The sequence below is a fragment of the Panthera onca genome, chromosome B4 (genome assembly GCF_046562875.1).
Source record: "Panthera onca isolate mPanOnc1 chromosome B4, mPanOnc1 haplotype 2, whole genome shotgun sequence".
Classification (NCBI taxonomy): domain Eukaryota; kingdom Metazoa; phylum Chordata; class Mammalia; order Carnivora; family Felidae; genus Panthera; species Panthera onca.
This window is the reverse complement of record NC_138345.1, coordinates 114,523,772-114,549,755: the sequence shown is the minus strand read 5'-3', so window position 1 is coordinate 114,549,755 and position 25,984 is coordinate 114,523,772. Positions and strand designations below refer to the sequence as shown.

The 25,984-nt window shown below is 36.7% G+C and overlaps 1 protein-coding gene across 4 annotated transcripts in view; it reads right to left on the bottom strand.

Moving 5' to 3' along the window:
* MRPL42 (mitochondrial ribosomal protein L42) overlaps nt 1-23,171 on the bottom strand; it is a 34,584-nt gene extending 11,413 nt beyond the window's left edge. The window contains exons 1-6 of one of the 4 annotated variants that reach the window (XM_078449623.2): nt 22,861-23,171; nt 19,733-19,891; nt 14,774-14,837; nt 13,029-13,113; nt 6,678-6,841; nt 3,704-3,872 (exon numbers count right to left, since the gene is read on the bottom strand). In XM_078449623.2, the coding sequence (XP_078305749.1) occupies nt 3,749-3,872; nt 6,678-6,841; nt 13,029-13,113; nt 14,774-14,837; nt 19,733-19,802 (507 nt within the window). In that variant the 5' untranslated portion in view covers nt 19,803-19,891; nt 22,861-23,171 and the 3' untranslated portion in view covers nt 3,704-3,748. Of the gene's footprint in view, nt 1-3,703; nt 3,873-6,677; nt 6,842-13,028; nt 13,114-14,773; nt 14,838-19,732; nt 19,892-22,456; nt 22,747-22,826 lie in introns of those variants that run through there. The other 3 variants (XM_078449624.2, XM_078449625.2, XM_081796221.1) reach the window with 3 other exon arrangements.
* Between the last annotated feature and the right edge of the window lie 2,813 nt (nt 23,172-25,984).

Here is a 25,984-nt window from a genome sequence, read left to right as displayed (position 1 = left end):
ACTGTATTACAAACAAAAAACCTTGGAAATTGAAATTAAAAACCCAATACTATTTATAATGGTATTAAAACTATGAAATATTTGAAATAAATTTAACAAAAATGTAGAATATTCATACACTGCAAATTATATAAAACACTATTAAGTGAAAAAATTTTAAAGACCTAAATAAATGGAGAAATACACTATTTTAACGGATAAAGAGATTCGATACCATTATGACAAGAATTCTCCTGAAATTGATCTAGAGACAGGATACAATCTCCTTCAAATCCCAGCAGGCTTTTTATCAAAACTGATAAGCTGATTCTAAAATTTATATGGAAATCTAAGAGACCTAAGATTGCTGAGACAACTTTGAAAAAAAGAACAAAATTAGAGGACTTTACCTGATTTCAAGACTTCCTTAAAGCTATTTAGCCAAAACAGAGTGGTATTGAAAAGACAAACAACAGACCAAAATAAGAGATGCCAAGACCCACATATATTGTCAACTGAGTTTCAACAAAGTTGCTAGGGCAATTCAGTGGTGAAAGACAGTATATTTAACTAATGGTGTTGGAGCAACACACACACACACACACACACACACACACGCCAAAAATATGAACCTCAAATTATACCTCACACCATATATAAAAATTAACTGTAAATGGATAATACATCTAAATATTAGAGCTAATTATAAAACTTCTAGAAGAAAACACAGGAGAAAGTATTAGTGATCTTGGGTCAAGCAAAGATTTTTTAAGTAGTATGTAAAAAGCCTGAATTAAATGGAAAAATTTGTAAACTGGATTTCATCACAATTTTAAAAACTTGATCTTCAAAAAACACTATTAAAGAAATAAAAAAGCAATCCACAGACAAAAATATTTGCAAGACATATATCTCACAAAAGACTTTGATCCACAAGTTTTATACCATAGTAAGACAATTAATCTGCTTTTTAAAAACAGCCAAAAGCTGTTTATAGATATTTCACCAAAAACAAATAAACCCCCACCCCCCAAACAAACAAAAAAAAACCCTGCCAAATGTATGTATGGCCCATAAACACATGAAAAGATGCTAAAAATCATTAGCAGTTAGGGAAACATAAATTTAAAACACAGTAAAATGCTACTACTTATCCAACAGAATGATTAAAGTTAAAAAGACTAGTAATACCAAGCGTTGGGGAGGATGTGGAACACTAGAACTGTCAGTGGGAATGAAAGATGGTTCAGCTACTTTGACAGTGTCTTATGAATTTAAACATGTCCTTATCCTATGACCAACTAATCCTAACCCTAGGTATTTACCCAAGAGAAATGAAAATATGTCAATACAATGACTTGTACTTGAACATTTATGCAGCTTTATTCAAAGCAGCCCATAATGGAAAGAATCCAAAATGTCCATTAACTGGTGAATAGATAAAAAAATTGTGGTTTATCCATATGAGAATGTTATCCAAAAATAAAAAGGGATAAACTATTGGTAACATAACAACAAAGATAAATCTCACAAGCATTATAATAAGTGAAAAAAGCCAGACTTTACAAAAGGCTCCAGACTGTATAATTCCATTTACATGAAATTCTAGAAAGGGCAAACATGAAATTCTACAAATTCAGGAAATTTTAAAAAGTGATAGGAAGGAGATCAGTGACTGCCAGGGTGGAGATTAAAGGGAAGACACTGACTGCAAAAGAGCATGAGAACTTTTTGGGGGTGATGTAACAGTCTTTATTAGGCTCGTGGTAGTAATCATACAACTGTACATAAATTTGTCAAAACTCATCACAGTGTATACTTAAAACCAGTGAATTTTTCTGTACGTAAATTATACCTCAAAAGAGTTTATCTAAGATAAAATGCTTTAAAAAGAGTTAAGAGGAAAACTATGAGTAGGAGACAATATTAATAATTGTCATTACCATATTATCACTAAGCATATATTATATGCCAGGTATTTAACTTATATGATCATATTTTATCTCAAAACCACCATGCAGTATTTACCCAAAGAATATAAAAAACACTAACTTGCAAAGATATATGTACCCCTATGTTTACTGTGACATTACTTACATATCCAAGTTATAGAAGCAACCCAAATATCTATGTATATACAGACGAGTAGATAAAGATGTAGTATATATATTTTCTTTTTTTTTTTTTTTGTAGTATATATATTTTCAATGGACTATTACTCAACCATAGCAACAACATGGATGGATCTACAGGATATATACTGCTAAGTGAAATAAATCAGAGAAAGAAATACCATATAATTTCACTCATTATGTGGAATTTAAGAAACAAAACCAACGTACAAAGAAAAAAGAGACGAACCAAAAAACAGACTCTTAAACAGAGAACTGATGGTTACCAGAGGGGAGGTGGAGTGCGGGGCAGGAGGGGGATGGCGGAACAGATGAAATAAAGGGGATTAAAAGTGTATTTATCATGATGAGCACTGAGTAATGTACAGAATTGTTGAATCACTATATTGTACACCTGAAACTAATATAACAATGCATTAATTATACTGGAATTAAATTAATTAACTTTTAAAAACCACCAGGCAAATTAGGCATTATTTCTATTTTCTTTAATAAATAACAAGATTAAATAAAGAGCTAGTAACTAGCAGAGGGAAGATGATTTGAGTAAGCCCAGGCCCCTTTAAAACAAAGCCATACACTCAGAAAAGAGTTTTACTTTACTAGAGTTTAAAAAGCACAATATTGAGTATGAGATAGGTCTATTCATATAAGAAGGGTTTAACAGTGCTTACCTATGGGACACAGGACATGAGTAAGTATAAAGAAAATTTCTACCTTATACTTTAAAATAATGCATTGTTTAAAAATACTTTAAACAAACATTTTATATCTGTTAATACACACTTATTTAAAAAGATATTATGTACCCCCAATTATTAAATTCTTAACGGGTCCTAGTCTTTTGATTGCCATAACCTAAAAATTGTGAAATATTTAGTAAAATATCCTTCTATACATGCCTAATGTTTAAGAAGAGCTCAATGACATCTAGAAATCAACACTTGAAAAATGGCTTATGTTAATCCAAAATAAATATTTAGACAACAAATAAATACTTGTTGAATGATTAGTGATCACACCTCAGCTTATTTAAAATTCTGAAAGATGATGCATCACACAAGGACAATGCCTACAAGTAAAAATTTTCTTTATACACATAAGCTAGTATCTGAAGTTTTTCCGCTAAACTATTAGGAGAGGGGCACCTGGGTGGCTCAATTGGTTAAGTGTCCAATGTCAGCTCAGGTCATGATCTCACAGCTTGTGAGTTCGAGCTCCATGTCGGGCTCTGTGCTGACAGCTTGGAGCCTGGAGCCTGCTTTGGATTCTGTGTCTCCCTCTCTCTCCGCCCCTCCCCTACTCATGCTCTGTCTCTCTCAAGCATAAACATTAAAAAAAAAAAAAAAAAGTAAACTATCAGGAGAGATATTGGGATAATCAACTGCATCTAATTGAAGTCTGCTTACAACTGCAGAACCTAGTAATCCTGATGGGACATGACATACCAGGAGATTAAATTAATTAGCAGTCAAAAGCTAATTAGCAGTAATGATTAAAAAAGTAAATAAGATTAAATATAGGTGGGATACTAGACATAAAAGTATGAGTATAACATGCATGGTTTTAAGAGTCTGTACTGGTCTTCTTACCTTCAATTTTGTCCCCTTTAAGTCCCCTTTACAAGACTTTCATAACTACAGTAATTTGGTTATAAACAAAAGATGCCAAAAGATTACAGCAGTATGGAACATGCCGGGAGAAAACAGGTAGTGAAAGCCATTACAGAAGAATTTCAAGATAGGGCCTGAACTAAAATATCTGGATAATGAGACAAAATAAAAGAGAAACATGAGCGACATTATGAATCATGGAAAGAAATCTTAGAATACAGTAATGGCATACATATGGGGCTAAGAAATGGTTTGCTAATTTGTTTCCACATACCCTAAATTACAATTACAAAGACACGAAAAAACCCAGAGAGTGTATAAACAAAGTAGGTACTAAATAAGAAAAGAAAAACCAAAGAAGAGGATAAAAAACAGAAGTAGGTTGGGATGCCTGGGTGGCTCAGTTGGTTAAGTGTCTAACTCTTGATTTTAGCTCCGGTCATGCTATCACGGTTGTAGGATGGAGTCCCACATGGGCTTGGGATTCTCTTTCCCCCCTCCCTCGTGCTGCCTCTCTCTGTCTCAAAATAAATAAACTTTAATTTTTTTTTAAATTTATTTTATTTATTTTTGAGAGAGAGAAAGAGACAGAGCATGAGCCAGAGAGGGGCAGAGAGAGAAAGAGACAGAATCCAAAGCAGGCCCCAGGCTCTGAGCTGTCACCATACAGCCCAATGCAGGGCTCGAACTCACAAACCGTGAGACCATGACCTGGACTGAAGTCAGACGCTTAACTGACTGAGCCACCCAGGCACCCCAAAACTTCAACAAAAAGAAAGAAAGAAAGAAAGAAAGAAAGAAAGAAAGAAAGAAAGAGAGAGAGAGAAAGGAGAGAAAGAAAGAAAGAAAGAAAGAAAGAAAGAAAGAAAGAAAGAAAGAACGAACGAACAGAAGCAGGAATTAAAAGACAGCATGGTGGCCAAAATATTGCAAATTTCTTCTTGAGAAATTGATACAGAAAGATCACTTTTATTACAGAATGATTATTAAAAGAGGAGCTCTTTTAAGACAGAAAAAGAAGAGCTGTGTTTTTGTTACAATGAATTTAAAACTTTGGACAAGATACTTAATTTGAAATTTCTAAGGACAAATACTGGGAATAAGATCAAGGAAATAAAAGAATGTATAATGGAGCAAGTTGCATGTCATCTGTATAATGAATATAATTAAAGCTCTTGCAATGATTTTCAGCAAGACATGGAGTATGAGACAAAGCCTCAAGGAATCTCTATTTTAACTAAGAAAATGGGAGGATCTTCTAAAGAGAAACTAAAAAAGTAAACCAAGCCCCAGATCCATACATTCATTTGCTTTCAGACTTGCTCCCTACCAAATGGATCCACTGACCCTTCAGACTCAGTATGACCAACAATGGGTTCATCTTCCTCACTGTCAAACCTGTTTCCCCATGTGTATGAATGGCACCACCATCCACCCAAACACCTCTGTCTGTAACTTGAGAGGCCACCTGTCTCTTCCCATGCCTAATCAGTGACCTAGTGCTGCTAATTAAAATTCTTTTATTTTCCTCCTTCCTCCTTTTATTTCCTCCTTTTATTATAGTTCTTTCTTTTATGTTCCCCCTTTCTATTCCCATTGCTGGTCCTTTCATTTAGGCCTTCAACAAATTTCACCTAGACTATTATAATAGTTTCCAAACAGGCCCCCCTGACTCCAAACTTTCCATAGATCACCTTATCCCAATACAGAACCCACTTAATGAATTTTTTTTTAATGCTTATTTATTTTTGAGAGACAGAGCACGAGGAGGGGAAGGGCAGAGAGAGAGGCAGACACAGAATCCAAAGCAGGCTCCAGGCTCCACGCTGGCAGCACACAGCCTGACACAGGGCTCTAACTCACAGACTGTGAGATCATGACCTGAGCCGAAGTTGAATGCTTCACTAACTGACACATAGGCGTCACCCCCTGCCTTGATTTTTTAATGCATAAACCTTTCTTCTTAAAATATGGCAATGAAAATAAAACCTAAACTCCTCAGCACAATACAAAATCCTTCATAAGACCCTTCCTACATTCCCTCATATTCTGGGTCCCCTCCATGCTGAACTATGACATCCTGTTCTCTCTGCCTACAGAACCTTTTCAGAATTCCTCATGGCTAACTCCTAACCACTCTTCAAGAATCAATCACTCGATTTTGTTAACCCTCTCTCCTTGACTATAAATAACTCGCAAACAAGGATTGTGTTTGTGATCTCCCAGCACTTACTTAGTAGAGCAGGTAGATGAATGTATATTCATTAATATACTTAATGAATATGAATATATATTATGTATTCATTAATATACTTAGTTACTGGGTGATGGGTGACTGGTGACTGAGTAAGAACAAAATTTGCTCAAACATAAACGATTAAAAACAGTCACCTCTCAGTTTTGATAGGGAGTAAGATAGATATAAAAGAAAGAAGAATCAAAAGAAGAAAAAAAAACTAAAGCCAGAGTCAATTAGGAGGTTAAAAAAAAATCTATGTAATAAAATATGAGTACTAGCAAACAGAGGGACAACTAGTTTCTAAAGGAACTGAGAACCATATACACTGCCCAATCATTTGCTGTACCCCAATTTTTTTAACAGTAGCTCGTAATCTGTTAAATAAATGGGTAAAGGCCCAAGGACAAAATTAATTATTTGGCAGGAGGATGAATAAAAACAACACAGCAAATGACTGTATCACAGAATAGAAAGTTTCAAGAATTCTTACAAAATTCACTGAAAGTTTGGTTAAATCCCCCCACTCAAATAAAAGAAAAAAGAAGTATTATTTCATTTATATGTATGTACATCTAAAACTACAATTTACTAGGTGATCATACTGGGTGTTAATTTCACCACACAGAATATAACCTCAGAAGTTCGTTAATGCAAGAAAAGTTATGTATTCTTTTAGCTGTCGAGTGGGAGTTAAGAAAAGAAAATAGAACTCACTGTCCACGAGGATACCAACGGTGCTTAGTAGTAAAGAACATTTTGCTAAGTTGTTCTATCATAGGTCCTTGCTCCAAGGGTTCCTTTTTTTCTTCTAATCTGGTTTTCAGCACTTGATCATGTGTTTCTTCATTATTACACACAGGATCTGGCCGTGGGATAGGCTACAAAACAATAAGTAATGAACAACATCAAAAGGTAGGAATGTTAGCCAGCAGTACATTGAGTTCACAATACAACAATACCCATATTCAGGAATCTATTACAGTACCTCAAGGTAGATAAGTTTTCAGAACAGAATTTTGCTTTAGTTGCATTATCCACTAAAGAATCAGAAATACTTTTCCTCTCCTATCAAGTTTTGGGTTTCTTTTCCAGTAATAAATTTCTTTATTTAATGTTATTTTCCCCCAGTAATAAAGTACTTATTATTTTAATTTCTATTCCTAAAACTATAAATTGTACCCATTATTTTTTAACTTAAAAGTTTACAGTCTCGGGCACCTGGGTGGCTTAGTTGGTTAAGCATCTGGCTTCAGCTCAGGTCATGATGTCACTGTATGTGAGTTTGAGCCCCACGTTGAGATCTGTGCTGACATCTCAGAGCCTGCTTCAGTTTCTATGTGTCTCTCACTCTGCCCCTCCCCTACTCATGCTCTGTCTCTCTCAAATATAAATAAACATTAAAAAAAAAGTTTATAGTCTCTAACCTTGCTTATCATTAAAGTGAAATACAATGAAAAACATTTAATAAAATTTTTTTAATGTTCATTTATTTTTGATAGAGATAGAGAGACAGAGTGCGAGCAGGGGAGGGTCAGAGAGAGAGGGAGACACAGAATCTGAAGCAGGCTCCAGGCTCTGAGCTATCGGCACAGAGCCTGACACAGGGCTCAAACTCATAAACTGCGAGATCATGACCTGAGCTGAAGTTGTACGCTTAACTGACTGAGCCACCCAGGTGCCCCACGGTGAAAAACATTTCATTGAAATGGTATTTCTTATATCCAAAGGAAATTTTTAAAATTTCAATGTTTTCATTTACGTGACTGAAATGTCATCAAATGATGCTTTATGGTAACTTGAGAAATTTTTTGCCCAAAGACATCAATTACTAAAATCTCATCTCCTCTACAACACATTATGAGTGATATGACATATTCCCATCAGTAACACTAGCTCATTAAAGCCTTAAAGAATCACTGTCTTGGGGGCACCTGGATGACTCAGTCAGTTAAGTGTCCAACTCTTGACTTCAGCTCACATCATGATCTCACGGTCATGAGATTGAGCCCTGAATCGCCATCAGGCTCTGTGCTAGGTGTGCAGCCTGCTTGCGATTCTCTGTCCCTCTCCCTCTGCGCTCCCCAACCTGTAAGTGTACTCTCTCTCTCTCAAAAAAAAAAAAAGTCACTGTTTTGGAAAGTGAAGTCATGTATATTTTAAATATTAAATGACACTGTATGTAACAGAGGTGGGAACATTGCCTTGCTTTACAGATACCATATATATTACAATACAATGAAAATCTGAATTTACAACCAGAAAGGAAACAATTCAAACGTAAGAGTCCTCACATTCATACACTATTAATGTCAACTACAACATTCTACCATTGTATTAAATGTTACAGCATATACTTATATTTATTTGGTATATGCACATGACCAAATAAGACTTCTTTAAAAAGCAGTATGTATGGGCATGAAGGTGATACAATTGACTTAGTACTACAGAAATGCAAAGTAACAAAGATATCAGTGAGAAGTAGAATAGGAGCCAAAGTCAGAACTTTGTCAGAGTGCAGAATATATTCTACAAGGTATAACAAATATTATGAGTAAAGGAAAGTAGGTAAGAACATACAATAGGGATAAGCTTTAAAAATGGATCTTGAGAAACCAGATTATGAAAGGTCTTCAAATTAGATTTACCAGTAACAATTTGAGGTAAGCAGAAATAAGGAACCACTTACATAGTGTAGGAGAAAATGAGGAAGTAGAATAATAAAAGAAGTTAAGGACTTGAGCTTCGGTCTCTAATTCTGCCACTTACTAGCTCCTGACCTTGAACAAGTTACTTAAGGTCTTAATTTCTATTTATGTAAAACCAGAGAAATAATACCTACCCAATAAGGGCTTAATGAGGATTAAATGAAATAATCATATATAGTATGCTTAGCTGTCCCTCGTCCTCTTTTTTTTTTTTTAATGTTTATTTATTTTTGAGAGTGAAAGAGAGAGAGAGCACACACATGAGCAGGGGAGGGGCAGAGAGAGAGGGGGACAGTGGATCCTAAGTGGGCTCTGCACTAACAGCAGAGAGCCCAAGGCAGGGCTCAAACTCATGAACCATGAGATCATGACCTGAGCCGAAGTCAGACGCTCAACCAACTGAGCCACCCAGACGGCCCTGTCCCTTGTACTCTTAAGAGTTCAATAATGGTAGGTAGCTACTAAGATTTAAGGCCTCAAACAGAAAACTTTAAATTTATAATTTAAAGAAAAAGCTCTCCTTAGACATTTAAAGTAATTTTAAAAGATCATCACCTGTATGTAAAGTAAAATATTAGCATCTTTGCAAGCTACTATCAGACCCTCAGGGATCTAGCAAACACAGGATTAGAGCCTATAATAATTTTCTTTTAGGTTACTATACTTGATGCTAAAGATTAAATGTTTTTAGTATTATCAAAAGTTAAGTTGTTTTCAAGTGTTAATGAATGTTCACGGTCTTTCTTCCTATTCCCAAGCAGGCTCAATTCTAACATATCACAAATTCTCTCTGCTCTGTATGATTAAAAACACTTCTTTACCAGGCACATAGATAAAAGACATTGGAATTAATGGATTCTTCGAGTCTACACCAAGAGCCTCTGGCTGACTCAGAATTGATTTTTAGGTAGTATCTGATCTCCTTAACCAAAGAAAGGATATGTGAATGTTTCAGTAAAAAAGAAAAACTAAAATAAAACTGAATGTCAACTTTGAAAACTATTCAGAACTATCATCCTGAATTTCCCTTGTTTCTCTTAAGGATTTTCAAAATTTGACTTTTGAAATTTGCCACTAAATCAGCCACTAAAAAGAACCGTCTAGTACTTACATTTTACTTTATTTTTCCAAGTCTTTATTTTTTTACCCCTGGAATTATATCTTTATTTTCCTAAACTTTAGAAATTTAGAAATCAATCCTAAATTCTAGAAAAACATTTTAAGAATATTAGTACTTTTAATAAAGTATATACTCAGCAAAAGAAGAAAAAAGGATCTTTTTACTTAGATCTGTGGAAAACAATCAACATGTTTTGGATTCAAATAAATTACCAGAACACCAAAGATGCAAATCAACTTAACTTTCTTAAAGCCAGTCTCAGTAGGCATATCTACACATGACTAGGATCTTTGCATGCAGTATGCTTTCCAGGGCCTAAAGAACCAAAGGGCCTGCTGGAGTTGCAGCCCTACCTCCTTGAGAAAAGAAAAAAAATCAATACTAAAATTGAAGTCATGTTTGAAGATATTTATTTACTATCATGTACTACCTGCATAAGATTTGTAAATCTAGATTCAAAAAGAACACACTGTATTCTAACAGTAACACGTTTTCAAGAATGTTTTCTTACTATGCAGCCCAATCTATAATTTATCACTTGAGAAACAAAAAAATTCCATGTTTCCCTTTATGAATGTCTCTTAGCCTTAAAACAGGAAACCCATAAGCATGAAGAGGGAGAAACAAATGTATTCATTTAATCAACAAATATTATACACCTACCAAATACGAGTGCTATTCCAGATGCTAAGGGTATAGCAGAGAACAAAACACACAGAGCCCTACCCTCATGGAGCTTACATTTTGGTGGTGGGAGACAGACAAACAAGAAAATATCTAGTGTGCCAAAAATGATAAAAGCTATTGAGAAAAGACAATAGGAGTCCAGGGGCAGGGGTACTACTTTAAATGCAAAAGTTACTCACTAGTTAACAAATAAGGAAAGGGAATAAACTATGAGGTTTCTGGCAGGGAAGCATTCCAGGTAGAGGAAGCAGGAACTACAATGGCCCAGAGGCAGGAGCCTAATATACTTGAATAACAGCAGGGGAGCAGTGTGGTTAGTAGTGAAGTGATTACATGTAAACTGATAGGAGTGATCTTCTAGATGAGAGAGGAATATTGAGGATGCAGGAGGGGAAACAACTGCTACCACACAGACACTGCAACAGAAAAAAAGGAGGCGAGAGCTGGACATGTATGCAAGGAGTGACTGCAAGGATGGACCACAGAATCTACACCAGGTAAGAGAAGTGAGGATGTGTGAGGTGTGTGGCAGCTGTGATAAAGGGGTTCAATCAACGGATGTAGGTCTCAATGAGGGGATGAAGAATTCTTGGAGCTGGGAGCTGGGGGAATTCTTGAAATCTAAATTGGCAAGAAGGAGGAGGAGGCATTTGTGACTAGAACATCTCTAGAGTGCAGCCATGGGAGTGGGGCTGATGATGTTGGGAAAAAGACAAGACAGAGGCCAGGATATTAGATTATCTATATAGACACTGAAATAACAAAGAATTAGAACAGAAACAGTATTGGAGGGTGTCACAGTATATCTAAAATCTTCAAGGAAGAGTGAAGGGATGGGGGGAGGAGAAGTGAACTCAAAGACAGGAGATAACAGCAACAAAAAAAGGGAGTAGATGCTACAGTTTAATGACACAAACTACAAAGCTAGAAATTGTTAGAAAGGAGGGAAAATGGTCTGGATATGACAACAAGGAGCTACAGGGACTTCTACTTCCCCTGGAGGTCCAGTAGTAAAAGGGAATAGGGAAGAAAACATCAATCACTGGAAAAAAAAAAAAACAAAAAAAAACGGTTGGCAAAGCAATGACCCCAGGTACAGCCAGGTCTCTGGTAGAGCCAGAGGTGAAGGCAAAATTCTGGATGAAGTTAACATCATGGGAGATTTTAATGATGCTGGTAAGTTCTAAAAGTACAGTGCAAAGTTTTGAGAGTTAGGAAAGAAAGGAAAAGTGTCAGATTCAGGGATGTAAAAAGCTATATATGGATGAGAGTCTGAGGTTGAGAAATGACTTTGCAGTCATGGTCTTGGTAGAACTGCTAAAACAGAGATAAAGCACATAACCAGAAATATAATTCAAAATAACAATGAGGGAGGGCACAAAATAGCATGTGCTGGAGCGTTTACAAGATAAAAGTCAGTGACTTACACCTATTTTCTACACATTGCCCCAAGAAATGAAACAAAAGAGGTACTGGATTATCGCCTATGATACCTGGCTAGAATACAAAGCAGTATAAAGCAGGCAGACAAAATGGTGATGTTAAAAAGGGAATAAAAACTAGCAAAATAACAATCTATTTTGTCAAATCAGCCAGTATTCTAGCCCTAATGATGATTTTTAAAAATAGGCACAACTAGATGCATCACATCATGATTTGAATTATCTAGTTATTTTCTCCTCAAAAAGTAAACCAAACATTATCAAATATGGTAAAAGAAGGCTGAGACATAGGAGAAAGCATTTCAAATAAAGATAAATTAACAAAAAGACTTGGGTCAAGCTAAAATAAATTGTATTGAGGGGCGCCAGGGTGGCTCAGTCAGTTAAACGTCCGACTTTAGCTCAAGTCATGACCTTGCTCTTGGGAAGTTGGAGCCTCGCATCTGGCTCTGTGCTAACAGCTCAGAGCCTGGAACTTGCTCCAGATTCTGTCTCTCTCTTTCTCTGCCCCTCCCCTGCTCACGCTCGATCTCTCTCTCTCAAAAAAATAAACATTAAAAACAATTTTTTTTAATAAATTGTATTGAAAACAAAAAACCTCCTCTACCTAGTGTGTGGCTTTTGAAGAAATATGGAAAAAAAACTAGTCCTTGAAATACATGTCCATGTTGTCCCATTAGAAAAAGCTAACTGGAAAAAAAAAAAAGGAAATTCACCAAACATTAAAAGGATTATCAGATCCTATTCAATATAAAAGGTATAAAACTTTTGCATTCTAAAATACAGTGCTTCATGACTTATGACAATACAAAGTAGTATGGGACAATGTATTTTGTAAATTTACACTATACAAAAATCTACCAGATTTTAGACCAGAAAATTGATGCCATGATTGCATTTAAATGGTTCACTTTGTGTATAGAAAAAAGCTTTTAAAGAAAGAAGATGGAAAAGAAATGAGAAAAATTGAAATGGTAAAATTAAAAAAACAAAAAGATCTACACCATATAAAGGAAATCAAACAGTTCTATTCTCTTTGGATACTGTAAGGAAGTGTGAATACTTCTAACAGCAAATTAAAAATTACAAGACATTTTCTCATACATACTTTTGTATGTTCATATGGAATGTCCACAGAAGGGTGGTAGCATACTATTGTCCTGCCATCAGATGTCAAAGCAAGCTCTACTTTGCTAAAAAAAAAAAAAATGTTTTAGAAAGAGTTATACTGTATTCAAGGCAGAATGATTTTCTTAAAGATAAAAGTAATTAATCCTAAACCCCTGAAGAATGATGCTATGGCACCTGGTACCCAAATCATAGAGGACAACTTGACCATCCCACGAAATATGTCAGCTTAACTACCACAACAAACCCTTAATGCGTTACCCACTATCATATCAAAATTATTCTTCAGATTATTTATTTGTAGACTATCCAAATCTTTGGAAGAGATTTTTATGTTTACTCATCACTATTATTAGAACTTTTTTCCCCTTATCTAAAAACTACCTTCAAAAAGCTGTAAGAAGTACATTACTTGGTTGAATTATTAAAGATCAACAAAGTAAATAATCTTCCAGGCAAAGGATCACCTGAATTTCCAATCATAAAGTCTATAGCTGAGCACTTTTTCTGGATTAGCATTTCTCTAAGTGCCTTTGGTGGAACAGTGCAACTCTAAGTAGCCTCCCATAAAGAGTTCTGAGGTCAAATAAATTTCATAATTACTGAATAGTATCACTTTCCACCATTAATATTCCTAGAAAAACGCATTTTGGGCAATACTCCTCCAAATATTTTTTCCAGGAGTGCTGTGGCTGGATCTCATTCAGGTACCAACTGACCACGCTGGTTTGTCAAAGACCACAGCAACTACTATTATACTTAGATCCATATACATTCTAAAGAGAACAACTTTCAGCTTTCATTAATCTTATATGTTTTCTACACATCTATAAATATAAGTTTCTAGGACTTCAATACCAAGCAGATTTGAACCAGAGTGGCAATTAGACACTACAACGTCTTTTAGCTAACACAGTATAGGGTATCAAGTTGTTTCACCACGATTTTAAGATGGAATAACGTAACACAGCTATAACGAACATTGCATCTACCCAATGATTTTTGATGAAGAATGGAGTTTTACATAATACAAAACACCTGTAAGACTGAATCTTTTCAGGTTCAGAAAGTATAACCTATTACCTACTCTAATCTCATCACTATCTTAGTACTTACTAAATATACACTTAAAACTAAAACTAGCGTCAAGAGGGCAGAAAATACATTTTTACCAAAATCTGCAATAAAAACATAGCTTAAGAAGATATGTTGCGGTTTCTGTACATCAGACTCTCCTACAGAGAAAAAAAGCCAACATCTTATTCACGTTATTCCTAGTTCTTAACATAGTGACAAGAATTAAATAAATACCAAATAAATTGTGACTGCATTAAATTATTTGTAATTTAGGATTATTCTTCATCAAACAAAAGATAAATAATTGCTTAAGCTAACAGCTATGAACCCCAAGAGAAAAAAACTATAAAAACTAATTAACTTTTCTATAAAGCTAAGGAAGGCTTTGGGATAAAAGACAGCATTTCTAACAACATGTCTTACAACAAATTAAGTATTCACTGAAACACAATGATAATGATTTCTATTTAAAATATTTATGAGCCCAGATACTGGGTAAATAAGACCACTGAAATAATTTTTAAATACAAAATTAAAGAAAGAATAATCAGAAAAGAAAGCAGAAAATACCAAAAGGAGAAATAAAATTAAATCATTTCAGATACAACAAACAGACTGTTATTTTTTCAATTGAATTTAAATACATACCAATTATAGTCATCTGGAAGAGGCGAATACGTAGATTTATGACAAACACAATATAAAGCTCCGTCTGCAAAAAAATGGATTTAGTTAATTTCAGCATACGTTCTCACATAAATGTAAAGCTAGTTTCACTCATTCAGCCAACACTTACTGCATTGACAGGAAACAGGGCTGTGCTAGAGACCAGGGATTCAACAACAAGATCTAGTCCCTGCTTTCAAAAAGGGTACAAGTCTGGTGAGAGATAATTCCAATATAAACAAACAATTCCAATATAAACGATAAGCCTGTTAGAATGGGTAAGCACCACGAGAGGGGCACCCGGACAGGTTACAGAATAGGACTGTGCAGGTTTAAGAATGCCCTTCCAGTAGAGATGATGTCTACAGTGCTCTAAAGGATGGAGGAATAAGCAGGAGTTGGTAGGGGTTGAGTACAATGATCTTTGCAGAGAGTTATAAGTACTAAGGACAGAGGTAAGAAAGAACATGAAGTATTTAGGTAGTCTAAAAAACGTCTGTAAAAAAAATAAATAAATAAAAGCTTTTGTGAGACCAAGTGCACAGTTCACAAAGGGGGAGTGTTAGCGATGAAATATAAAATAAATTGTTCAAAATTAACTTTTCTTAATCAAAATGCTCACATTTCATAGAATATTTTCCCTTTTTTAGAAAACCTACAAATTCAAAAGCCATAACTACTTTAAGTTTGTTAAGTATGTTCAGAGAAATGATGTTTTTAAATATAAAGAAAAAATGTAAATGTAGCTCAGTAAACTTAAAAACAGTTCTGAACACAGTAGTCCTCCCTCCCGCCACCTCCACCTTATCCGTGTTTTTGCCTTCTGCAGTTTCAGTTACCCAAGGTCAACCTCGGTCCAGAAGCAGATGATCCTCCTTCTGACATAGTGTCAGGTCAACAGTAGCCTAAAGCTACAGGACAATGCTAATGTCATCCACCTTGCTTCATCTTAGCACATACACATTTTATCTCACATCATCACAAAAAGAAAGGTGAGTACAATACAATAAGCTATTTTGAGAGATCACATTCACATAACTTTTATTACAGTATATTAATTAAAATTATTCTATTATTAATTATGGTTGTTAATCTCTCTTACTGTGCCTAACTAGGAAGTTTAACTTTATCACAGGCACGTATGTACAGGCAAAAACGTAGTGTTCAGTACTATCCACAGTGTCAAGCAACCCTGGGACACTTGGAATGTATCTTTCGGGGATAAGGGTGAACTACTGCGTATCTTGGTTAAAGCCAAGATCAACTTCTTTCAACCCCGCCTCTGCATCTTCAGTATGGGGTGAAATCCCCACTTTGTTCAAATACCACTCATCCTTCAAAGTCAAATGTTACTCTTTCATGAAATCTTTTTTCCTCTCCCTGCCCCACAACCCCCAACACAGAGAAAAGAGTGGTCTATTTTGCATGTCCCACAACCTACATTTCATATGACATTACTATAACTTCTGTGAGGTCCTTCTTGTTTTTTTCTGCGTCAGTTATTTATATGTACAAAAGATGTGTAAAAAAGGTGTATTTTCCATCTTTGTATACTTCTTTCCCCGAAAACTGCATATACTTATAGATGTAAATATAAATTCTTACTCCAAAGCATAAAAAGTAACTTAGCAAAACTCTCTTTTATCATAAAAGACTGTTCAGCAAAATGTCAATGCCAAAATTCTATTGATGTAAAATAAAATACAAAGAATTAGAAATTTAACCTCACCTCTCAAAAGATTTGATTTTCAATTATCTGTGCTAATATAGAGAAGCATTCAAAAAGACAAATCAGAGGACAACATAAAAACCACTTACACTATTTTCTTCTCTGACACTGTTGGGGGTCTTCCTAATCATATATGAATTAATTTTAAAAGAAGTCTGTATTCTCTGAATATAAACGAGCTAGGTGATATATACGTTCAGTGAAACAAATAGGGTTGGGTGGCAGAGGCAGGACAGACAGACTTAAGTGTTTTTAAAACAGGCAGGAAGGGACGAGGCGCCTGGGTGGCTCAGTCAGTTAAGCATCCGACTTCGGCTCAGGTCATGATCTCTCGGCTTGTGAGTTCGAGCCCCGCGTTCAAGCCGGGCGTTCGAGCCCTGCGTTTGAGCCCCGCATCGGGCTCTGTGCTGACAGCCCGGAGCCCGGAACCTGCTTCCGATTCTGTCTCCTTCTCTGCCCCTCCCCTGCTCACACTCTCTCTCTCTCAAGAATAAACATTAAAAAATTTAAAAATAAAAAAAAAAAAAAAATAGGCAAAGGGGAAACTCAAGACAATGGTATTTCAGGTGAACAAGAAACTCTTGTTAAATTTCTACCCTACACTTGTGCAGACATTTGTTTGTGCCCTCATGACATACATTGCCTTCTACCTCATATTCCAGGTATTTCTTATTTTCATAGATGTCTATTTCACCTACAAGCATTAATAAGTTCCTTAAGGCCAGGAACCAAATTTTGATCATTACTCTGTCCCCTATAGAGACTACTAATAAAAAAGTGATCCCCAAACTGCCTCTAAATGTTAACTTCTTAATTAGTACATAATTTAAAAAACTAATTTGACACTTTGTCAAGAGAAAAACTCTAGATATGGTAAATATCAGAGGTTTTTAACATGTAACTAGAATTAATGCCAAAGTTAACATCAATCAACTCAATGCACTAAAAAGAATTTCAGAGAGTCAGCTCTCCATAACTTACAAGCTATTCTTGTTATGTATACATACGTTCAATTGCTTTCTGCTAAGATCTATAAGAACTAATAGTCTTGCCTAACTTTCAAATACTCAATATTTTAAGTTAGTACAGGAAAGAAGGTACAGGAGAAAGTGTATCAGGCTAAACAAGATGGGAAGACCTAAGTTTTGATTACGGCTCTCATCTATCAGATATACAAACTTGATTAGGTTTCAGAGAGGTCAGAGAACTCAACTTCCTTCACCTTTATTAAATACCTACCATTATTCAAAGTTGTAAAATTCAAAGTTGTAAAGATCAAATGACTTAGTACACTTAACAAAACTAAAATATTACACATTCCCATTTTGACTACATATTTTTAAAGGTTTTAAAAGTTCCTTCTGGCATATGGGGAGGACTTTTTATTTCTATTCACTGAACTTTCTCCCTTAATCATGGTTTTGCTTTGCCTCTAATCTTAATGTTCTTCCTTTTCATATAAAATATCAATAATAGTAATACTTTACCTTCAATAATAGTAATAATAGAACTTGTGAAGAATAAGAGGCTTCAGAATGCAAGAAGTGAGGTATTCACTAAATACTAGGATGACTGAGTGAAATGGATTCATTTACTGGGGTAATGCAAATTAATTCTTAGTTAACTACACATTTTGACAACTCCAATCCATTCAAATCAGTTCAACCACTTATCATCTACCATGTATGAGAGGTACCGAGGAAACCAAAATAAATTAGATACTACAAATTTATAATCCAGTGGATAAAGTATATACGGAAAATTTTCACTTATCGAGGAGCATATTAACTGGTTTTCACACTAACTCAGTGAGGGCTCTCTTTCAGCACATAGACCAGGGAAAAATGGATTAGGTCTGATTTCCCATCAGCCTTCAGGCTGCGTTCTAGTCAAGGCAAAGGGGAGGGTAAACAGCAGAGGTCTCTCCCAATTCTCAACAACTAAAATGCTCCTAAGTAATCAAGAGCAAACTATAGTTTTGTTTTGTTCTCATTCTGATTCTAGTTTATATCTACAGTCTCTTAGCAATCTCCTCCTTCATTTACTTGGTTAATTATACTTTTACTCAGTTTTTACCCTAGTCTTCAACTCTTTCCCCCTAACTCAATAAACCACTGTTCAATTACAAATTGCAATCAATAGGAAACATGAAGGAAGAGATTAAGGTCAACCAGAGATGTATAAAAAAAAATTTGGCTAGCATAGCTAAAGATGAAAATGCAAACCTATTATAACACTATAACTGTTTGTTCTAGAAATGGAAGAAGAGAGTTCACAGACAGAAGGAAGGGAGAGCGAAAGCAAGACCAGTTGGGAAATAAGATTTTAATAGTCTACTTATTTATATGGGTCAATATTTTGACTATCAAACATGTATTAATAGGCTCTGAAGAAAATATTAGACTACCCACATGTCTTTAGGAAAAAAAGGTACAAATTATATATTATATAAATTATAAAATTGTAAAAGTAAGCTCCATGCCCAACATGAGGCCTGAACTCATGACCTGAGTCAGAAAGGTGCCCCTATAAATTATAAATACTTTATGTATTATAATACATAAAACATTTTATATTATACATAAATATATTTTTTAAATGGCTTAGTACATAGAAAACACAAACTGAAACCCAAAATATTAGCAATGATTTTTATAAGATGGAATTGTAAATTTGCCCTTTATTTGTTAATTTTAAGAACTAGTAAAAAAGTAATGTGTGAAAACATAGTAAACGTAAGTGATTCAGACCAGAGAAAGTTCCTCTTTGTCAATCCCTCACTTGCCCTCAGCTAAATCCCAGTAGTGGTCTACACAGATAATCTCTTTGGTCCACATCTTTTACTCTGTATTTATACATACACATACACACATATATGGTAGATCTTCTTTAAAATGCACAAATGGGATCATACAATAGATACCGTTCTGTGACCTACTTTTACCCCCTGCTATTTAGAGATCTTTTCATGTTGGTAACAGCTGTATGATATTCATAGTAAAGATATGCCATAATTTATCCATCCCCTTTTGATAGACATTTAGACTTTCTCCCCTTTTCCATTGTTGCAAACATTCCTGCTATTAAGTGCATATACAATAAACATTTTTTTATTAATAACTAGACACTAAATTTTCTACAGTGAACAAGGATTTCTATAATATTTGAAAAATTTTAAAACTCTTTTTAAACATTAAAAAAAAAAATCTCACTTTGAATCGGAAATAAATGTTTCCAGATAGTTCTGTTTGATATCACCCGTTTTACTGCTGCTAATACCATGGTGACTCAAGATGCTTATCCGGTGATGTGAAAGATGACCTGGAGAAACTGCTTTTAAAATCTGCTTCCAGGCATACCTATTTTCATCCCTGCGTAAGAGATAAAGAAAAATTAGTGCTACCTATGGTAAATTAAAGTGGTACAATATATTGAACACTATAAGAACAAGATAGGAACCACTACCTAGAACTAGTCACAAGAAAAACTTTTAAACAACTTTAAATTTCCCTGTGATATAGGACAAAGATCAACACCAAAATATAAGACCTAAAGCCTTAGAACTATGTCCATTACTATTTTTCTTAAATGCAAACTTCTTGGAACTTACTATAGTTCTTTCCATTTAGTGAGCATTCAGCAAATGCATAACTCCTCTTAGAAACAGTCACTCACTGGCACAAAAACAGACACTCAGATCAATGGAACAGAATACAGAACCCAGAAATGGACCCAGAAACGTATGATCAACTAATCTTTGACAAAGCAGGAAAGAATATCCAATGGAATAAAGACAGTCTCTTCAGCAAATGGTGCTGGGAAAACTGGACGGTGACATGCAGAAAAATGAACCTGGACCACTTTCTTACACCATACACAAAAATAAACTCAAAATGGATGAGAGACCTCAATGTAAGACAGGAAGCCATCAAAATCCTTGAGGAGAAAGCAGGCAAAACCCTCTTTGACCTCGGCCGCAGCAACTTCTTACTCAACACATCTCTGGAGGCAACGGAAACCAAAGCAAAAATGAACTATTGGGACCTCATCAAAATAAAAAGCTTCTGCACAGCGAAGGAAACAATCAGCAAAACTAAAAGGCAACAGACGGAATGGGAAAAGATATATGCAAATGACGTATCAGATAAAGGGTTAGTATCCAAAATCTATAGAGAACTTACCAAACTCAACACCCAAAAAACTAATAATCCAGTGAAGAAATGGGCAAAAGACATGAATAGACACTTCTCCAAAGAAGACATCCAGATGGCCAACCGACACATGAAAAAATGCTCAACATCACTCATCATCAGGGAAATACAAATCAAAACCACAAGGAGATACCTCACACCTGTCAGAATGACTAAAATTAATCACTCAGGAAACAACAGATGTTGGTGAGGATGCGGAGAAAGAGGATCTCTTTTGCACTGCTGGTGGGGATGCAAACTGGTGCAGCCACTCTGGAAAACAGTACGGAGCTTCTTCAAAAAACTAAAAATAGAACTACCCTACGACCCAGCAATTGCACTACTAGGCGTTTATCCACGGGATACAGGTGTGCTGTTTTGAAGGGGCACATGCACCCCCATGTTTATAGCAGCACTATCAACAATAGCCAAAGTATGGAAAGAGCCCAAATGTCCATCGATGGATGAATGGATAAAGAAGATGTGGTATATATATACAATGGAGTATTACTCGGCAATCAAAAAGAATGAAATCTTGCCATTTGCAACTACGTGGATGGAACTGGAAGGTATTATGCTAAGTGAAATTAGTCAGAGAAAGACAAAAATCATATGACTTCACTCATATGAGGACTTGAAGAGACAAAACAGATGTACATAAGGGAAGGGAAACAAAAATAATATAAAAACAGGGAGGGGGACAAGACATAAGAAACTCTTAAATATGGAGAACAAACAGAGGGTTACTGGAAGGGTTGTGCTCCCATCCCACCCAGGGGATGGGCTGAATGGGTAAGGGACATTAAGGAATCTACTCCTGAAGTCATTGGCACACCATGTGCTAACTTGGATGTAAATTATAAAAAATAATAATAATAATAGAAAGTTTTGTCTCAAAAAAAAAAAAAAAGAAAAGAAACAGTCACTCACACATGCTACACAGAGCGTCCTCCCTCATATTATTGTGTCTGTGTACAGCCTCTCAGGTGCCATACGCAAGATCTTACTACATCATTTGAAGTAGGATTGTTACTGATTAAATTTAAACAAGTCCTATCCTTGGCCTAGTAAATACTGATTTAGGGGAACACATATAAACTCTCTGAAGTCCCAAGTAAAATTTCACCCTCTTATACATGCACAAGGTTTTAAACGTAACAATGTGCTTTCACTGTGATTTGCTTACAAGAACTTTATTATCAGTCACTTAGAAACTGGGAAACTTTGGACCCTTTGTTTCTTCGATGGTAAAATGGGGAAAACCACCACAACCTCCATGGCTTTTGTAAGTAAATGACTTCTAACCATTGCTACATCCCTTGTTTTTAAATGGCCTCGATAACTGTTGGTTCCCTTCCCCCAACAGTGATAAAATGGAATGGGGACATAGGCCGCACAGTTTTATACGCTGGACTAACCTATACAGGGCGATGCCTTGCACGGTTAGTACATGTGTCTACTTTCCCTGAGTTCATACACTGTGGTTTTTGCAGTTCACGTTTCTCTATACAATATATGTTCTATCACAAGTCTGTGAAGTAGGCATCTCCATTTTATACGCTGAGAACCGAGGCTCAGGGAGGTCAAACGATTTACTTGTCCACTTCTACCCCTGCTTTATAGGTGGCACGGATGGAAAGCAATGCCATGTTTTCTGACCACAAACCAAGGAACAAAATATCTGGAGGAACATCAGGTCCCCTCAATCCGGGACAAGCACCCCCAGCGGGAAGCCAGATTACTCACTCCAGGGCGAGAAATTCAGGGAGTCAATTCCTTGGCCCATACTTCAACCCCGAAACAAAAGCTGCGGAGAGCCTCGGAGGACGCGCGGTCTGAGAAACAGGCTACCAGGAGCACCGGGACTAGGACCCAGGGACAGATCCAAATGACTTGGACTGGAGGGGTCCCCGAGTGACCCACCCAGGCACGAGGAAAGCCCCACAAGCGCACGGCCATTATGCCAACCCTTCTGCAGGATGGACCGCGACTGGTGATACCAGCTTTATGCTACCGAGAACGACAGGTAGGGGACCTCAACATCTCCCCATAAAGCTTCTGAGCCTGTCTAGCTTCTAGGAACTCCTTGACCAGAGGAGGAGAAGGCAGCAGTTACCTGACAGACGCTCACCGCGAGCCCGCCATCTTACCTCAATCCGGGTCTTAGGAGACACCGCTTCACGCACCTCCCTGGCCCGCGGGGCAGTATGGGAAATGTAGTCTCCGAGGGCCGAAAGCTTTTCCACCGAACGGGCTCCAGCGCTTAGTTTTAGCCGTTTGGCTAAACTTCAGCGGCGTTACACCTACAAAAAACAAAATTAGTGCCTTACGCACACATCCTTAGAAATAAACAAGCGCTACCTTTTTTTAAAGTTCATACAAATTAATAGATGAGCTCAAGATCGCTCCTAGGTGGATGAGTTAAGGTTTCCTGGAGGAAGAGGTATTTCAGAGAAGCTCCGACGGCCGGTGGCTTGGATCTGGCGTTTGAAATGGGCAAGTGGGGAGGCCCTTCCACCCGAAACCCCAGCACTGTGTTCTGAGAATTGTGCTGAGTATTCATTACGGAAGAAGAAAATGTGCAGAATCCTGGACCTTGCCTTATATTTAGTGCAGAGAGAAGCCCCTGGGCCTTTGCACTTTCTGCTCTCACTGCCAGTAAGGCTTTTCTCTCACCACTTCTCATGACCACTGCCTTACTTTATACAGGTCCAGTTCACATGTCATCTCGGAGAGGACCATATCATTAAAAGAGCCTCATCTACCCTTATCCCATTGCCCTCCTTTATTTTTCTTTATAACATTTATCATTATTTAACATTCTATTATCATTTTTTCCTTGTTTGTCTGTCTCTTATGCTAGAATGCAAGCTCCATGAAGGCAGGAACAAGTATCTATCCTGTTCTACACTGTATACAAACCCAACATCTAGAACTGCTCTTGGCCCCATTGTAGGTCTCCAACATTTGTTGAATAAATGAAACAAATAACACTGTGGGTATCCAAAACAGTAGATGACTGACTAATTCCTTTCCCAAATGATTTGCAAAATTTCGTATTTATGTACATTTTTCTGAAAAGAGTTCATAACTTCTATCATGTATTCAAGGGGGGCAATAAACTCAAAAAGGTAAGGGCCATAGTCCTGAGTGATTAATATTGAAAATAAGTGAATGTAAGTTCACAGTAAAGAAAAATAAATGTGAGCTGCTTTGGTATCTCCGTATTTTTCACAGAATGCCAAGCTCATTTTGCTACTAATCTTTGTTCCTGTAGAGCCCACACTGAGAACACGACTCTGTCCTTTCTAATCTCGCCCATCCTTCAAAGCTGCCCTGTAATGTGTTTCTGGACTCTGCTGTAGGAAGAGACAGAAAGGAGAACAGATTTGAATGAACAATCAACTGGACTTGTTAAACATTTGCTAAGCAAAGCAGAAGAGGGATGGATCAAAGGTGACCCCAGAGGACACATCTTGATGACAGTGAGTTGAGTGGGGACCACTGACTAACAAGAAGACTCACTTATTGGGGCCAGGAAAAATTGACAGCTGAGACCAGAAAAAGACACCAACCACGTGCATGGGAAAGGGAGTAGAGACAGTTCTAGAAGGGAACAACTTAAAACTCTAAAGGGTATAGAAATAGCTTGCCATGCGTTGGAGTATGGTGTGGAGGAGAGTGGCGGGAGATGAGGTGAATAAGAGCCAAATCACGTTGGGCTTTGTAGGTGTTGGTAGTGATAACATGGGATTGGGATGGAAGCCATATGCGCAGATGTTATTCTAAATGCAGTAGGGGGTCACTGAAGGGTTCTAATGCAAAAGAAGAGACATGATACAATATATGTTTAAAATTTTTTTTTATATTTACCTATTTTTGAGAGAGAGACAGAGCATGAGGGGGAGAGGGGCAGAGAGAGAGAGGGAGACACAGAATCCAAAGCAGGCTGCAGGCTCTAAGCTGTCAGCACAGAGCCCAATGTGGGGCTTGAACTCAAGAACCATGAGATCATGGCCTGAGCTGAAGTCAGACGCCTAACTGACTGAGCCACCCAGGTGCCCCTACAATATAAGTTTTTAAAAGATTACTCTGGCTGTGCTTGTGAGGAGCAATGGCGTGATGGAGGGTGGCAAAGATGAGATGGAGAGAAGGGCAAAGAGTCCAGATACATACTGGAAGTAGAAATGATGACCGAACCTGTTGATGGATTGATTAATGTGGGAGTTGAGGGAGAGGAAAGACACCTCAGGAGATTCTTTGACCACTAGCCTGAAGGTGGTGTGGTTCGTGAGGTAGGGGAGACTCGAAGAGGAGCAGGTTTTGGAGTCTGATGAGGGTAGAAGTGAATAATTCCATTTGGGACTTGTTGGATTTGAGATATCTCTGAGATAGAAATAGAGATATAATAGAGACGTAAAATGAGGCAGGTGGTTGGACAGATGTGTCCGAAGAATAGAGGTTAGGCTAGATGCAGATTTGAAGCCACGGGAATGTTGAGTGCATACAGGGAGAGAGTGTAGAAAAAAAAGAAAAAGGCCCTGGAAACTGGCCCAGGGAATTCCAACATTTAGAGGTCATGTGGAGGAGGACAGACAGCAAGGGCCTCTCAGAAGTGGCAAGGAGAGAGGCAGTATGAAAACCAAGAGACCGTGGTGTGTGAGTAGTGAAGCAAGGCATGTCATGAAGTGTTTTCATTAACTTTAGAGTTTGGTGCCAGCAAATTTAAAACTATAATTCCCCAAAATACAATTTGAAACACCAGCGAATAACTTACATCGGCCTACATAAAAGCAGTTTAAATTCATGCTAGTAAAATGATGAAACAGACAACATTGGACAACTTTGGAGTTGGCTACAAATGGCTTCAGCTGAAAGGGGATTGCCTTAATTTTCCTCTAACTTCATAAAATAAAGTCACTTTTTATATAAATCAGAGATCAAAGACTCCAAAGCAATCTAACTGCCAAACTATTAGGGACAATCTTTCTAAAACCTTTTATTTATTTTATTATATAAAATTGGCTACAGTTTTGAGCACTAAGTATGTGACAGACCTTATTCTTCAAGCACTTTACATATTTTTTTTCTTCTCTTCCTTCTGATAGTCCTAGGAGATGGGTATAATTATTATGACTGTTGTTGTTCAAAGGAAGTTGCAGAAACACAGAGAGTGAAATAACTTGTTCAAAGTCATGCAAGGTACAAATGGCAGAACTGTGATTTAAGCCGAGAACTACTGATACAGCACCCATGAGCTTGACCACTGTGTGA